Raw genomic sequence first — 14,973 nt, 5'->3', positions numbered from 1 at the left:
AACGGAAAGATATAGGTGTTCCTTTTTCCCACGCGCCATTCGAGAGTGGAATGGTAGAGAAGTAGTATGAAAATGGTTCGATGAACCCTCTGCCCAGCACTTGAGTGTGAATTGCAGAGTAACCATATAGATGTATATGTAGATGTGATGAGTTTCATATTTAAATGCTTTAGGTATTCAAACCAAACAAAGAAAATTACGCACCACATGGAGCGTAGAACCACCGCCCGCCGGCACACACGATGGTCAGTCTACGACCCTGTCTATCACGCCACGCATACAGTCAACACCTCCCTTACTTCTGATACATAGTCCTACTCGAAAAAAAGTCAAAAGCTGATTTTTGTCTGTAATCTTGTGAAGAACATTAACTACCTGTTTCTCGTCATTAACGGTGTTCCACGCGCGTGTTTCACTACGAAGCAGGAAGCAGTGTCGTCCATTTTCGCGGTACGTATGAACAGCGAGACAATCAGAGCACAAGTACTGGTTACAGAGACTGTGACTGTACACAATTTAAGAAAAAAGTTACGTAGGTAAAGTACGATTAAGATAGACGTTGATGGCTGTTAATACGTCAGAATGTCTGGAAGGTTCTTCCGCACTGACATACTAATAAGCTACCGAACACTTAAGTTGGACCTACTTCCAAGAGCGGAGCACCACCAGTGGTAAGAGAGCTACGGCTGCTGACCAGTCAGCGCGCTTGCGTTTGTTTACATCTGGTTTGCTCTTATGATGAAGTACATGCTACACACGAACCCCGTAGCCCCACCCTTTATTTCGCATTCACGTTCATTGTCCTACCCGTCTCACAGCCATACCACCTTACTCCACACCAACCTAGACCTCTCGCTGTGCTACGGAGTACTGAAAGCTTGTTCCCAACAAATAAGTAGGAGTCTCAGCCAGATATGTATTTTTCCTGATAGACTGAAATACGCTGGTGTTCAAAAACTGCGTAAAAATGAGGGGTCGACAGAAGCGTCCGATCTCACGCGTCGGCTTTGACCCGTGACGTAAGAATGTTGTGTGTGACGTCATGACGGCGCGGAGTTTGGTTTGTGAGTGTGGCGTGTTTGTAGATGTCGTCGTGTTGTGGTTTGTTGTGCTCTGGTGGTACGTTGAGGGTTTTCGTTTGTGTGGTGTAATGGGCTCAGTTTGCTTTTGATCATTATCCAGAATTGTTTGAGTGTCGGCTGTGTTTGTGGTGGAATTCGTTTCAGTGAATTAACGATTTTGTGTGAAAGTTAATTCAGTGTTCGCTGTACATCGTGTGGTAATTTTAGTAAAATTAATCGGTTGTTGTTTTTGTTCAGGAATGGATATGACGGATAAAATTAGGAGTGCACAGGTCAAGGGAAGTGTTCGATCCCAATGTGTGGCTGCGTATGTTGGTATTGGTACTGGGAGATGTTTTTCGAGCTATATAGGCCAAGGAAAGTGTTTGATCTTCATTTATGGGATCGGGAGCTGCTGTTGAGCTATATAGGTCAAGGGAAGTGTCCGATTCCAGATGATATTGTGTTTAGTGGTATTTGGAGAGTTTTGTGTTGTTTTGTATTGGGGTGGGTGTCTAAATTAGTTTATATTTAGTTTGCCCCCACCCAAAAACACCCCATTTTCCGCGCTTGTCCCGTTAGTCTCATTAGGCTTTTTGTGGAAAGTGTGTGTGTTTGTTTTTCGATGTATTTTCGTCCTCATAATGTGTATGTAACGACTGTCGACAAATCTCTCCAGTCCAGACACGTTTGACACACCTGTACCACCACGTACAATTGCTACTGTTAACCAGCCACTACCATGTGAAAATGTGTCATTCAAATCAATGCTGAAATTCAGTCTGCAACCACAAAACACAGACGGTCCATCTAGCAATGCGTGTGCGGCAACAGATTTGATTGTATTCTTCTTCTTGTCAGCGGCGGCTGTTGACATTTCCACGTCTTCTATAGTCTTATATACTGTCTGTCTTGAGCGACGCCTCCACCGCCTTCTATACTGCTGCTGTCGCACACGCAACTGCATTGAACGCTGCCAAGATGCCGTATAGAAGGCGGTGGAGGCGTCGCTCAAGACAGACAGTATATAAGACTATAGAAGACGTGGAAATGTCAACAGCCGCCGCTGACAAGAAGAAGAATACAATCAAATCTGTTGCCGCACACGCATTGCTAGATGGACCGTCTGTGTTTTGTGGTTGCACACTGAATTTCAGCATTGATTTGAATGACACATTTTCACATGGTAGTGGCTGGTTAACAGTAGCAATTGTACGTGGTGGTACAGGTGTGTCAAACGTGTCTGGACTGGAGAGCTTTGTCGACAGAGACATCATAGCCTACAAAACATATCATGTTACTGAAAATGCTAATAAACACTTCGGCAAATCAGCATATATGTCCCCATCACCCTTTGTTAAATTCCTTGAGTCATATTTGAAAGAAACGCAACAATTGAACGCATATGTACATCAGTTGCGGCCGTACGACGGTTTTGCATTTGGTTGGGCAGGCGAAGTAATTAAGTGGTATAACAGGTCTTGTAGAAGTTCGTTGATGAGGAAGAAACAATTATATTTGTGTGGACCAACAAATGTTGGAAAGTCTACATTTATTGATCGTGTCATTGGTAAATTTGTCGGAGTCTTCCGACCTATGTGTTCCGAATTCGGATTTGGTGGTTACAATTCTTCTATTCATCGTGTCATTTTACTTGATGAATTTATGTGGGCCAAGTGGAAGAAGTACGCTGATATTTTGAAGGAATAACCAAACATCGCCCATTAGGATATTTTGTCACCTCTCAAAGGCTTTTGATGGTGTGAATCATGAATTTCTTCTACACAAGCTTAAGTACTGTGTCATGAGTGGGACAGTGCACAAATGGTTTAATTCATATTTAACTGGAAGAATGCAGAAGGCTGAAATTAGCACAACAGATTGTCTGCAAAAATCAACAGAGTCCTTTAACTGAGGAGGTATCAAGAATGGTGTCCCACAGAGTTCAGTCTTGGGTCCCTTACTGTTCTCAATATATATTAATGCATGCAAAGCTAGTTCTTTTTGCTAATAATACAAGTACAGTAATCACACTCAAGGAAATTGTAAATAATGTCTTTCACGAAATTATTAAGTGGTTCTCTGCAAATGGACTCTCATTAAATTTTGAGAAAAAAGTATATGCAATTCTGTGCAGTAAATGGCGTAACACCATTGATAAATATAGGCTATGAAAGCAAGTCTATTGCTAAGGCAGAGTATTCAAAATTTCTGGATGTGTACACTGATGAGAAATTGAATTTGAAGAAACATCAATGATCTGCTGAAATGATTCGGTTGAGCTACTTATGCTACTGGGGTTTGCAAAATATTGGTGATGAACATCATTAAATTAGCCTACTATGCCTATTTTCATTCACTGCTTACACATGGTATCGTATTTGGGGGCAGTTCGTCACTAAGAGGAAAAGTATTCATAGTATCAGGCTAACAGATGGAGCCCACCGAAGATGACGTTGCGGACATTTATTTAATGAACTTGAGATATTCACAGTACCTTCGCAGTACATATATTCATTTATGACATTTGTCAATGACTCACCCCAATTCAAAAATAACAGCAAAGTGCATAGATACAACACTAGAAGAAACGAAGATCTTCACTACTCTGGATTAAATCTCAGTTTGTGACAAAAAGGTGTGAATTATGCTGCCACAAAAATATTTGGTCATTTGCCAAATAGCATTAAAAATCCGGCAGATACCTAAACAACATTTAAAAGAAAATAAAAGTATTCCTGAATGACAGCTGCTACTGAATAGATGAATCAGTAGACATGAAGTATTAACTATAAAAATATTTACTATTTTGTATAAAGAAAACTTATGTTAAAATGACACATCCCACATCATTACGAAATGTATTAATGCTCTATGCAACAAGGATTAATGTATGTATGTATGTACGTATGTATGTATGCAGACCAATTTGTCAACACAACCCATATTTCAGGGAAGTGAGGAGGTGGCTATCGTATCAGCCCTTCTTTGTGGAAGTTTGTCTACAACCACCTGCATTGCTACATTTCATTTACTTCCACAAAAGACGATGAAATTACTCTTAACGTATTGATGTCAAGAGATCCGCTTGCTGTGATATAAACTGTGTATTCCTTTCTCTACGCAACAGCAACACACTTTCTACTGTAGGCAACTACAGATGTAACAATGCGTTCTTCTTGAAGCCACAACAGTTTAATAATTCCTTATTTCTCGTAATAAAGTATTACTCAGCAGCACCCGTTTGGTTTGACAAGAACATGTGAATCTTCAGTTTCTCCCAGCTTATTTTTTGATGGAACAGTCCACAGGTGAACTGCCTGTTCGTAGTGTCCAGCGTGCACGCTATGAACCGAAAGTACAGCTATGGACTGTTCCATCAAGAATATGTATAATAGTCGAGTTCTGCAGTGAGATTTGTAACTAATACTCTGTATTTTGATATCGTTCTGAGCAATGACAAACACTTATCAGAAGAGATTCTGAGGATGGCTGGTTTTACTGCCAAAGTGTTTCAGTGCTGGTCCTTTACGTGGGGCACTGCTTCACGCATCCAGATACCCCCTTAGCAGGAAACCGACTACTTTTTTGGTAAGTGTACGGCACAGTCACTGCCTGGAGATGCACGATTATTAACAGAATTTAAGACTGAAGCCCCTAACGCCGGGAATTTTGACAACATTTCCAGCAAGAGGATCAATTTTAGGTCAACGTAAGAATTCATTGATTTCTGCACTTACACGTATAGAACAAAGACGAAATGGAGGGTAACATTATCTGTCTTACTGACTACCCAGCAGACTACCTTGTCACCAAAAACATTGCTCTAGAAAAGTGAAGATATAGAAATTAAATGGAACAGCGTTCTGTACTAAAGCACATTTGCGTGACTTAACGTGCTGACGACTGCTAATGCAGGACTGGGAGAAAGACGCGAACAGATTAGTTGTACTAAATTCGGCAGTTTTCGTGGAGCTGACTGCTTCGGGAAATATCTGATTCAATGCTCCACTATGGAACTGTCAAAATGCGTCTCGCTTGGTTTGATTTCAAGCCATTAGGAGTAGGATCAGACTGTCCCTAGGTCTACGCAGTATCCTGACGTAAAGGAATTGTTTAATTCCTCAATAATCGAAGTTGCCATAGCATCTTATCTACTTGCACAAGCAGTGTTCCGTCATTCTGTTCTGTTATTCCTAACACGCAGAATAATCCTTTTATGGATCACATGTGTAAAAATACGAACCTACATTTCGGGAAAAAAAAATTCAACAAAATGGCGCGAATACGAGTATAAATCTCGTCCGAGCCTATGCTTTTCACTCATGCCTAAAGTCCGTAGAACAGCAGAATTAATAGGAACGTCGGTAGGACTTTAAAATAATAAGATTTGTAATACGAAATTCGTTAGTATTTTGAGAGCGTAATAAACGAACGCGGTTTGTTTTATACGCGATAGTCTCCATAGTGAACCTAAATGAAACCTTACAGCTGCCATGACTTTGCAGAAACAAACCAAAAGAAAACAAAGAAAATAATTCAACACTGCGGGAACGCATGAAAACAGTCGTCCTTACCTTATTAAGTGTGTGGGTGTAGCAGAAGAAATTCTCGGCGCAGAAACAGCAGCACGAAACCCCAACGCAGAACGTCACACTGGACACGACTCGCTACAAATGCGACAGACGCCTGGGCTGTGGCACGCAGTCAGTGCTGCCAACGGCTGCGAGGCCGGCAGGTACCAACTGCAGCCTGCTACGGGGGCTTCACACAGGGGGCAGCGCTTGCAGGGACCCTGCGCAGAACATGCGAATGTAATACGAAGACTGTCGTCCCAATTTTGTTATTGCTGATAAATTCAAAAAAATAAAGTAATTAAATTTCATCATTTTTTCACTTGCTATTGGCTTTTCTTCATAGGTAAGACAGACTCTTCGGTTAATTTGGCGCAGCGTACAAACCATGCTTACAGGTGTATGAAAATCTAGAATTTTCCAAATCTATAAAGACTCTGGTAAAAACTGTGATAATTGACAATAAAATTAGATTTTTTATCTAAACATAAAGTTTAAAATGTAACAGCTTACTCATTTTTTCATAAATTAAGTAAACTCTAGAGCTTCATACAGCTGTAAGTATGGTTTGTATGCTTTGCCAAATTCATAGTAGAATCTCTCTTACTTATGAAGAAAAGTATACCTATAGCAACAAATGCAGCCAATAGTGGGTGAAAAATGTTGAAATTGCACATGTAAAAAGAAAATTATTTTGTTATGTTTTTGAACTTCCACTGCTATGAGTGTGATTTCTGAATAAAATGTCCTGTGGTGCCTCTCCTGTTACAAGTCGGGCCGTTTGACGTCCTACTCCCTTAAAGACAGCACAGCTGTTCATGTGCCCAGTATGTGCGGCGTTCCTTGTAAATGTGGCAGCATTTACATGCGTCAAACAATTCACATTTGCAGAGCGTTGTATTGAGCATAAGATATTAAACACAGGGAGCTTGTCAACTTGACCATAACTGACCTTTACTTGGAAAACGGACGTGAACTACAGTTCGAAAACACGAGAGTCCTAGCTCACGTATCAACATACTGGGATTCCGTTATAAAAGAGATGAATGAGATTAGCCGGCCGTGTGGCCGAGTGGTTCTAGGCGCTTCAGTCTGGAGCCGCGCGACCGCTACGGTCGCAGGTTCGAATCCTGCCCCCGGCATGGATGTGTGTGATGTCCTTAGGTTAGTTAGGTTTAAGTAGTTCTCAGTTCTAGGGGACTGATGACCTCAGAAGTTAAGTCCCATAGTGCTCAGAGCCATTTGAACCATTTTTTGAATGAGATTAGAGTGGACAGCAACAGTTTTAAAAGAGACGAGGGGAACACAGTTGTCAGGGCGTGGGGGCGGGCATTGTATGTTGAAAGGAAACAACGGTGGACGCTCGACGTTTTCAGAGAGACGGGAGCGGCAGCTTCAAACGTTTCGCCGGCCCCTCGTTCCAGATGACATCATTCGGTCCCGCGGCGGGCCAGCGCTGCTACACTATGTGACCAAAAGTATCCTGACACCCCCAAAAACATACGTTTCTCATAGTAGGTGCAGTGTGCTGCTACCTACTGCCAGCTACTCCATATCAGCGGAACTCACGAACTTCGAATATGGTCAGGTGATAGATGTCACTTGTGTCATACGTCTGTACGCGAGATTTCCACTCTCCTAAACATCCCTAAGTCCAATGTTTTCGAACGCAAAGGGACGCGTACAGCACAAAAGCGTACAGGTCGACCTCGTCTGTTGACTGACAGAGACCACGGACAGTTGAAGAGGGTCGTGATGTGTAATAGGCAGACATCTGTCCAGACAATCACACAGGAATTCCAAACTGCACCAGGATCCACTGCAAGTACTATGACAGTTAGGTCACAGGTGATAAAACTTGGATTTCACGGTCGAGCGGCTGCTCACAAGCCACACATCACGCCGATAAATGCCAAACGAAGCCTCGCTTGGTGTGAGGAGCGTAAACATATGACGACTGATCAGTGGAAAAACGTTGTGTGGAGTAACGAATCACAGTACACAATCCGGCAATCTGATGGCAGGGAGTGGGTATGGCGAATGCCCGGTGAACATCATCTGTCAGAGTGTGTAGTGCCAACGGTAAAATTCGGAGGCGGTGGTGTTACGGTGTGATCGGGCTTTTCATGGCGGGAGGGGAGGCTTGCACCCCCTGTTGTTTTGCGTGGTACTCTCACAGCAAAGGCCTGCACTGATGATTTAAGCACCTCTTTGCTTCTCACTGTTGAAGAGCAATTCGGGGATGGCGATTGCACCTTTCACCACCATCGAGGACCTGTTCATAATGCGCGGTCTGTGGCGGAGTGGTTCACGACGGTAACATTCGTGCAATGGTCTAGCCTACACGGAGTCCTGACCTGAATCCTATACAACACCTCTGGGATGTTGTGGATCGCTGACGTCGTTCCAGGCCTCACCGACCGACGTCACTACCTTTCCTCAGCGCAGAACTCCGTGAAGAATGGGCTGCATTCCGCAAGAAACCTTCCAGCACCTGATTGAACGTATGCCTGCGAGACTGGAAGCTGTCATCAAGGCTAAGGGTGGGTCAACACCGTTTTGAATTCCAGTATTAGCGATGGCTAGTGCCAAGAACTTGTAAGTCATTTTCAGCCAGGTATCTTGATACTTTTGATCACATAATCTAGTTAACCGCCTCTTAACAGCCAATCACACAGAGGTGCGGAATTACCAATAGAAATGTCCATCACAGAAAAGTAACTCAGCGACTCAGAAACTATTGGATTAGAGCAGGCTGTTTCTCGCACTGGAAACGATGAGACAACTAGCTGATAATTAAGTACTGGTCAAACAAAATGTAGAATGATAATGAGACTGCATGGTAGGCTAAAAATGACTGATGAAAACCAGTTAGCAGTTCATTACCATAGCACCAGCACTGGTGGCAGACATTCAAACAGTTGTCTGTACGCTGTCAGTTTGGATGCTCCATACTCAAGGGACTGATTTCATGTATCAGGGTTTGACTTGCGATTGCAGACAAGTGTATGTGATTTTGACCACTACCAGTATCCCCTGTCTTTCTGTTTCTTTTTTTTAATGAAGCACTACCTGTATTATTATTGAGCTTATAGAAAACAGGTGATTATACAAAAATGCAACTGATGAACAAAGAAAAGCTGAATACAGAAGACTAAGGAATTTAGTTAATAGAGAGTCTAGGAAAGCAAAAGAAAATTTGAAACTTCCTGGCAGATTAAAACTGTGTGCCGCACCGAGACTCGAACTCGGGACCTTTGCCTTTCAAGGGCAAGTGCTCTACCATCTGAGCTACCCAAGCATGGCTCACGATCCGTCTTCACAGCTTTACTTCTGGGTGTACCTCGTCTCCTACCTTCTAAACTTTACAGAAGCTCTCCTGCGAACCTTACAGAACTAGCACTCCTGAAAGAAGGGATATTGCGGAGACATGGCTTAGCCGCAGCCTGGGGGACGTTTCTGGAATGAAATTTTCACTCTACAGAAATGTGCAGGGAAGTGGAATAAAATATGCAAAACGGAAGAAACTGATTTAGCCTACAGAAAGGCAAATCAGTTTTTTAACAAACGTAAAACAACACTCTTAGGCACAATAGAAAATAAAGAGGGGAAATTGCTGTTTGGTGAAGACTTAGTGAAGAGATGGAAAGAATACATAGAGGAGTTGTACGCCGGAACACCTCTTTCCGAGGAAGTAATAGGAAGAGAAGAGCAAGAAGACGAAGGTGACGAGGGAGAAGCCATTCTGCAAGAAGAATTTTACAGAGCTCTAAAAGAACTACGAGACAACAAAGCAATGGGTATTGATGACATCCCTGCAGAACTAATAAAGAACGTTGGTGACAGCACGAAAATGATGCTGCTCAAACTTATTAGGTCCATCTATAACACAGGAGAGATACCGACAGACTTCGAGAAATGTATCATTGTTCCTATTGAAACGGAACTTGTTGTACCGTTCCAATGTTTTATTAAATTGCTAGCACGCAGAAATTACTAACAAGAGTTTCTTCTCTTGCAGGTAATAGCTGGTGTCCAAAAGGAGGGAATGGACTAAACAGTGTTATTTATTGAATTTTTTTATGTTGTGTACCACGTTTCCCATTTTCTTTTCCTTAGTGCGGCCTGGACGGTATAAATGAGTGAATGTGTGAACTAGCAGAAAGCTTTAGGCACAGATTGTAACACTGCACGAATGGTCGTCCTGGCTTAGGGTAGTACCAACCCCCCAAGTGCGAACAAGTTTAGCAGAGACCACGTTTGCAGGTCACGGCAAAGATGACACGTAGGCGCGCGTACTGGCTCTGTCAGGTTGACACGCCATCCACACCACGTTTGTAAGCGGAACGGTTAGGCGAATTCGGTTGGAAGAGCACTTGTTCCTGGGTCGTGGTGCGGGACAGACATGGAGACGCAGCTCCCGTTTTGGTAATGTTAACATAGGTATTAGATTGTCTCAACTCTGCTCTGTAATGAAGTCCAGATGTTGAAATCAGGTGCGAGATTACCACTGAACACCATAAGGGAATTGATTTTCTTAATTTACTCGAATTTCAGTAGACCTTGCGTCAGTGACTTGTTCAGGCAACGCACCATGTGCCTTAAGCTCACGGTCACGTTACTGCCCTGTGCTTAACGGAAATTCACTCATTCAATGTATTTTAATCTGCTCTTCCATTTACAGTAATGTTTTGGGGATTTTTATTTATTTTCCATATGTTGTCTTTGTGAATTTGCTTTCGCACCACGTGGTCGGTTGGAGTAACCGCCGCATTGATAAATTGTAGTTTCGGTCTGAAAATATATTGTGCACGATGAATAATCATACGATAGTGAGCGAGTGTGAAATAGGGAAGGGATAATCGTGTGTGTCCATATTTTTCTGGGTTTCTGTTGGCTACTGAAAGTTGGCCATGTGGGTTGAACTGCATTGCAGTGATGTTTCTTGTGCACCCCCATAACGATTTGATTTCTTGGCGATGTTGTGCGTTAAGTAAAATACTCGTGCCACTAGGAAAAGTGTCGGATTTTAATGCTCACTGGTTTTACTCCGTCCATCATAAAAAATAGGTGGCAGTGAGTACCCCAGGCGAATTCTGGGTCATGAAAGCAAATAAAAGCTGTATATTGCCTATTAAGCCCTGTATAGGTACCTTCTGTAGTGGTTCAAAAAAAATGGGTTATCCGTTGCGTTCAAATTTCTACCGGTCCGTTAAAACCTTCCGCTAGAAATTATTAATACCCAGCAATAACTCGCAGGGGCCAGTAATTTCGTGGACCACACGAACTTAAGAAACCATTTACTACAGATGGTAGCTTGCAGGAGCGGTGGGACATGTCAAAGCGACGGTAATCTACCTACATAGGTATACTTTTACCACCACCAGTACTGGAAGGTTATGTTGCACGTGGCGACCCCGCCTGGATATCGAGTCACAGGTCCTTTTGATCAGTAATTAGGTTGCATTAAATTAACAAAATTGAATGAAATAATAATTTTTTTTCTTGTATAGTGGAGCACAATTCTGCTTGTGCTGAATAGAGCGTTGCTTCTATCTATGTTGTGTTCTGCTGATTTTGTTGTGTCTTGGCCTATAGTTGAATTTACGGGTGTTTTGGTACATGAGATCGGTTAGTTAGATATTTCTGGGTTATTTTATTGTACGTTGTATAGTGTGTAGAGGAGAGTGATTAAAACCGTAAACATAGGTAATGAGTCAGATTATTACTAGAGTGCGCGCGAAAAGCATAGCAGAGATGGATATGTTGCACGACGAAAACGGTGGTGTGTGCAGCACGCAGGTATTGCCGACTGGTGCGGAGTACCAAACCGGGGCGAGCTGACCGCGGGCACAGAGTAACAGAGTGCCGCGGGCCACGGACAAACAGTGGAGCCTCGTGCGTTCGTAACGGGACTCGGGCCGCAGGCAGGCAGTGCGGAGGCGGCCTCGGAAGCCACCAGCACGAGTGAGGGTGCGACTCAGGAATGTGCATCCGAGCCAACTTTCACAGCACAGGCTAGCGCGGGAAATACGGGCCACGAGAACCCACTGCTAGCAAGTGTTTTGCAATTCATGAAGCAGCAAGCCGATCATCAGAAGAGGGTAAATAAGGCGTTAGAAGACTCAAATAAGGCATTACTGGACTCAAACAAGGCGTTGGCGTTATAATATAATTTGACCTTACAAATTAATAACTCATATAAGGCATTACGCGAGGAAATAACAAGAAAATTAGATGAACAGATAGGCGCAATTAATAGCCTTTTCGACGAACAAGAACGCAAGCTAGGGCACCAACAGGAACGCCTAGAAGCGTTAGAAATCCGAGTCGAAACAGCCACTGCTGGAAACCAGGCACTGGCTGACTCCATGTTAAAGGGGATACAGTCTGTGCAAACCGAAGTCAGCGAGGCCACAAGCAGACTCGAAAACCGGGTCACAGTGCTTGAAAGTGACCTGTCCCTGCGAGAAATAGTGCTTCCTTCCGAGTCGCGAGTTAGAGAAGTATAGGAGAGCGTCTGCACGGAACAGAGAGAAGTGGTTGCTCGTGTGAGCGAACAGGTGGCCGCTCAGGGTGAGCAGCTAACGGCGCAAGCAGACGAGACTGATAGGGTCATCAGTCAGGTAGGCGTCCTGACGAGTGCGGTAGAGGAAATCGCGCTGAATAATGGAACGGACTCGGATAGGACACGGCCAGTACCTGTCGCGGAATCCGCAGAAATTCAGTCACTTCTGCAGTTTAAAAGGGTGCAGGCTGATATTAAGAAATGCAGTCGGGACATGATAGCTGACCTACATAATAAGCTGCAGGAAAATCAAAGCGCCAACGGCAGTAATTCTGTTAGTAATGCGGCTAAGGGAGCAGAAAGTTCCAGCAGTGAACGTAGACGCAGAGAAGAAGAGGAATACCGTGATTTTGAAGGGAGACTCGGTAATTTAAGGCGTAATCCGGAGCCGCCTACTCGGACGACTCATCATGGTATGAATTTTGATACTGACGAGGAAGAATGCAGGAGACACTTTGTCTCAGTGCAAACTTATTTTCTTTTCCCCGACCCGACCCACGACGTAGCGCCCTCGATGTGGCTCAATCAGTTTGGACACTCGCTCTGCCTCGCTCCTGGGGAGATGTGCTAAGAGTAAAATTCGCGCGCAGTCACCTGAGAGGTGAAGCGGCTACCCCGATTACAAATAATGCTTAAGGACTGTCGAACGTACGAGGACTTTAAGGCGGCTTTCCTCAGCGAGTTCTGGTCTCGGAGCATGCAAGAGCGGGTGAAATTGGGCAACTTAGCGCGAGAGAACTACGTAGACAGTACGTTCAGACGCCCGGTAGAGTACTACCAAGACATGGTCAAGAGCAATCACTTCCTTGATGCGCCGTATGATCCTAAGGAACTCAATAGAATCTGTCTTACTAAACTCCCGTGCAAATTGCGTAAAGAAATTACAATTGCGGGAACAGGCATGGACGAAGTTAGTGGCTTTCAGAACCTGCTGCAAAAGTTGGGTACTGAAAGAAATATAAGTGAGCAGCAAAACGCCGTTAGGTTTGAAGGTAACCGCGACGAGAATGTCGGGCGAAGGCGCAACCAGAGTTGGAGAGTTTTCCGGTAATAATAATCACGGTCGTGGCCATGACAGGCGTGGGCGTGCCTCTTGGAGCCCGCGACAACGCAGCAGAGGCTGGGGACGCCCTAGGGAAGAGCGGTTCCACCGTAACGAGCAGAATTCGTGGCACGCAGCAGGCGGGAGGTCAGAGGAGCCACGTAATTCCCGCGGTAATACGGAACGCGAAAACAGGGGATCAATATCTGGCAGACTTCCAAGGAATCCTGAACGAAATTCCATATGGGACGATGAAGCTCAGTCCTACACTGGTCCTGAAGAATCAGGCACCCCCCAACAGAATTAAGGAACTGGTAGATTGGCCACCAGAAAGGCGGCATCAACACAGGGTAGTGGTAGAGTTAGCAATTGCAAATATCAGGAAGGAGGCGTTAAGTAGAAAAAGGCAACAAAAGGGACGCATTAGATAATAAGTACTGGAAATTGGTAATAAGGTTCTCGTGAGGACTCATAGATTATCCAAAAGACACCGGCATATTAGCAGTAAGTTTTTCAACGTGTATTCAGGACCCTTTAGGGTGAGACGTGTCGCACATCAGAACGCCAGTGAAATCGAAACTGTCCGGTCTCGTAAGCCAAGAGGGTTGCACCACATATCCAACGTCAAAAAATGGATAGAGTAAGAACTAGGGACAGGAGGGTCATCCTGTACAGGCAACCATTTAGTTTAGTGTAATCATAGAACTCCACAACATCTTAAGCAATGGATTTGGTACTCTTCTTGCTGTCCTTGCCTGGTCATAAGCTAGAAGCTAAGTGGAAAAAACGAGTGTCGAAGGAAGATATTCGTACGCTATGGTGGTGATTTGCTCTGGAGAAGCGAGGATCACTCGTAAGGGAAACGAGAAGTAGTTACGCTGGGAAAGGTAGACCTTTGCAAAGTATATTGATGGGGAAACGCTCCATAGATGCGCTTATGTGGTAGTAAAGGCTCGCGCCAAGGTAGCGACGGGACCAGTTGTCGGTTGCAAAAGGCACCGAATTTTTTTGTGTGGTTGTGGTATTTGTTTTTTAGCGTTGTGCAGAGACGCAGCGCTATGAAGTGTTACCGACTTATGTGGTGGTGACTTTGAGAGACCCCGAGAGCAAGCTGAAGTTGGTAAGGAGTATGTGACAGACCATAGCAAGGATAATCAGACGGAGGCAAGTTAAGGTTCCTGGAGGTAAACCATCCAGAGGAATGAAGGCACGACTGAATGAAGAGGAAGCCCCAGGGAGGTAACAGGAGGGAGTACCGACTGCAGTCATGAATGAGATCTTGACGTAAGATGATGATACTCTAGATACAAGATATAAAGTGTGCCCTTAGATTTATAACTATTAGTATGTGGTATGCGGTTTCTGTGCTTGAATGTTTGTTCCCAGGGAATAAACAGCACTAAAAGGGACAAGATGCTGATTAGAATGGCCTCAGATGAAATTGCGAGTAAAGAGGACTGATGTGACGACCCAGAGTTGTTGGTGTAATGTTCTGTGAGTCTTTTCCAAGTAAAAAACAGCCGCAACTTGTTCTTGGCGGACTGAACTTGACAAAACGGAGAGGAAACATCTGAGTCGGGTAAAGCATGGAACTGTAATGAGAGGTAATAACTCCAGGTGGTATCGTTCCAATGAACCTTTATTCTATGTTTTTTCTTGTGATGTGTAACTAGCTACTCAGTGTTTGATGGTGTGCTAAACTGGTCATACCTAATGGATGAGCAGTTA

At 44.0% G+C, this 14,973-nt stretch overlaps 2 protein-coding genes across 3 annotated transcripts in view; both read right to left on the bottom strand.

Moving 5' to 3' along the window:
* Nucleotides 1-5,777, bottom strand: part of LOC126426740 (ankyrin repeat domain-containing protein 23-like) — a 107,251-nt gene extending 101,474 nt beyond the window's left edge. Inside the window, exon 1 of the mRNA XM_050088710.1 lies at nt 5,639-5,777. The gene's annotated coding sequence lies outside the window, so the exon portion shown is untranslated. The remainder of the gene's footprint in view (nt 1-5,638) is intronic.
* The window catches only part of LOC126426741 (protein roadkill-like), a 48,181-nt gene continuing 38,927 nt past the window's right edge, over nt 5,720-14,973 (bottom strand). For both annotated transcript variants that reach the window (XM_050088712.1, XM_050088713.1), the window contains one exon: nt 5,720-5,856. In XM_050088712.1, the coding sequence (XP_049944669.1) occupies nt 5,817-5,856 (40 nt within the window). In that variant the 3' untranslated portion in view covers nt 5,720-5,816. The remainder of the gene's footprint in view (nt 5,857-14,973) is intronic.

Source organism: Schistocerca serialis, chromosome 11 (genome assembly GCF_023864345.2).
Source record: "Schistocerca serialis cubense isolate TAMUIC-IGC-003099 chromosome 11, iqSchSeri2.2, whole genome shotgun sequence".
Taxonomy (NCBI): domain Eukaryota; kingdom Metazoa; phylum Arthropoda; class Insecta; order Orthoptera; family Acrididae; genus Schistocerca; species Schistocerca serialis.
Note: the sequence above shows the minus strand (reverse complement) of the source record. Positions and strands in the feature narration are given on the sequence as shown.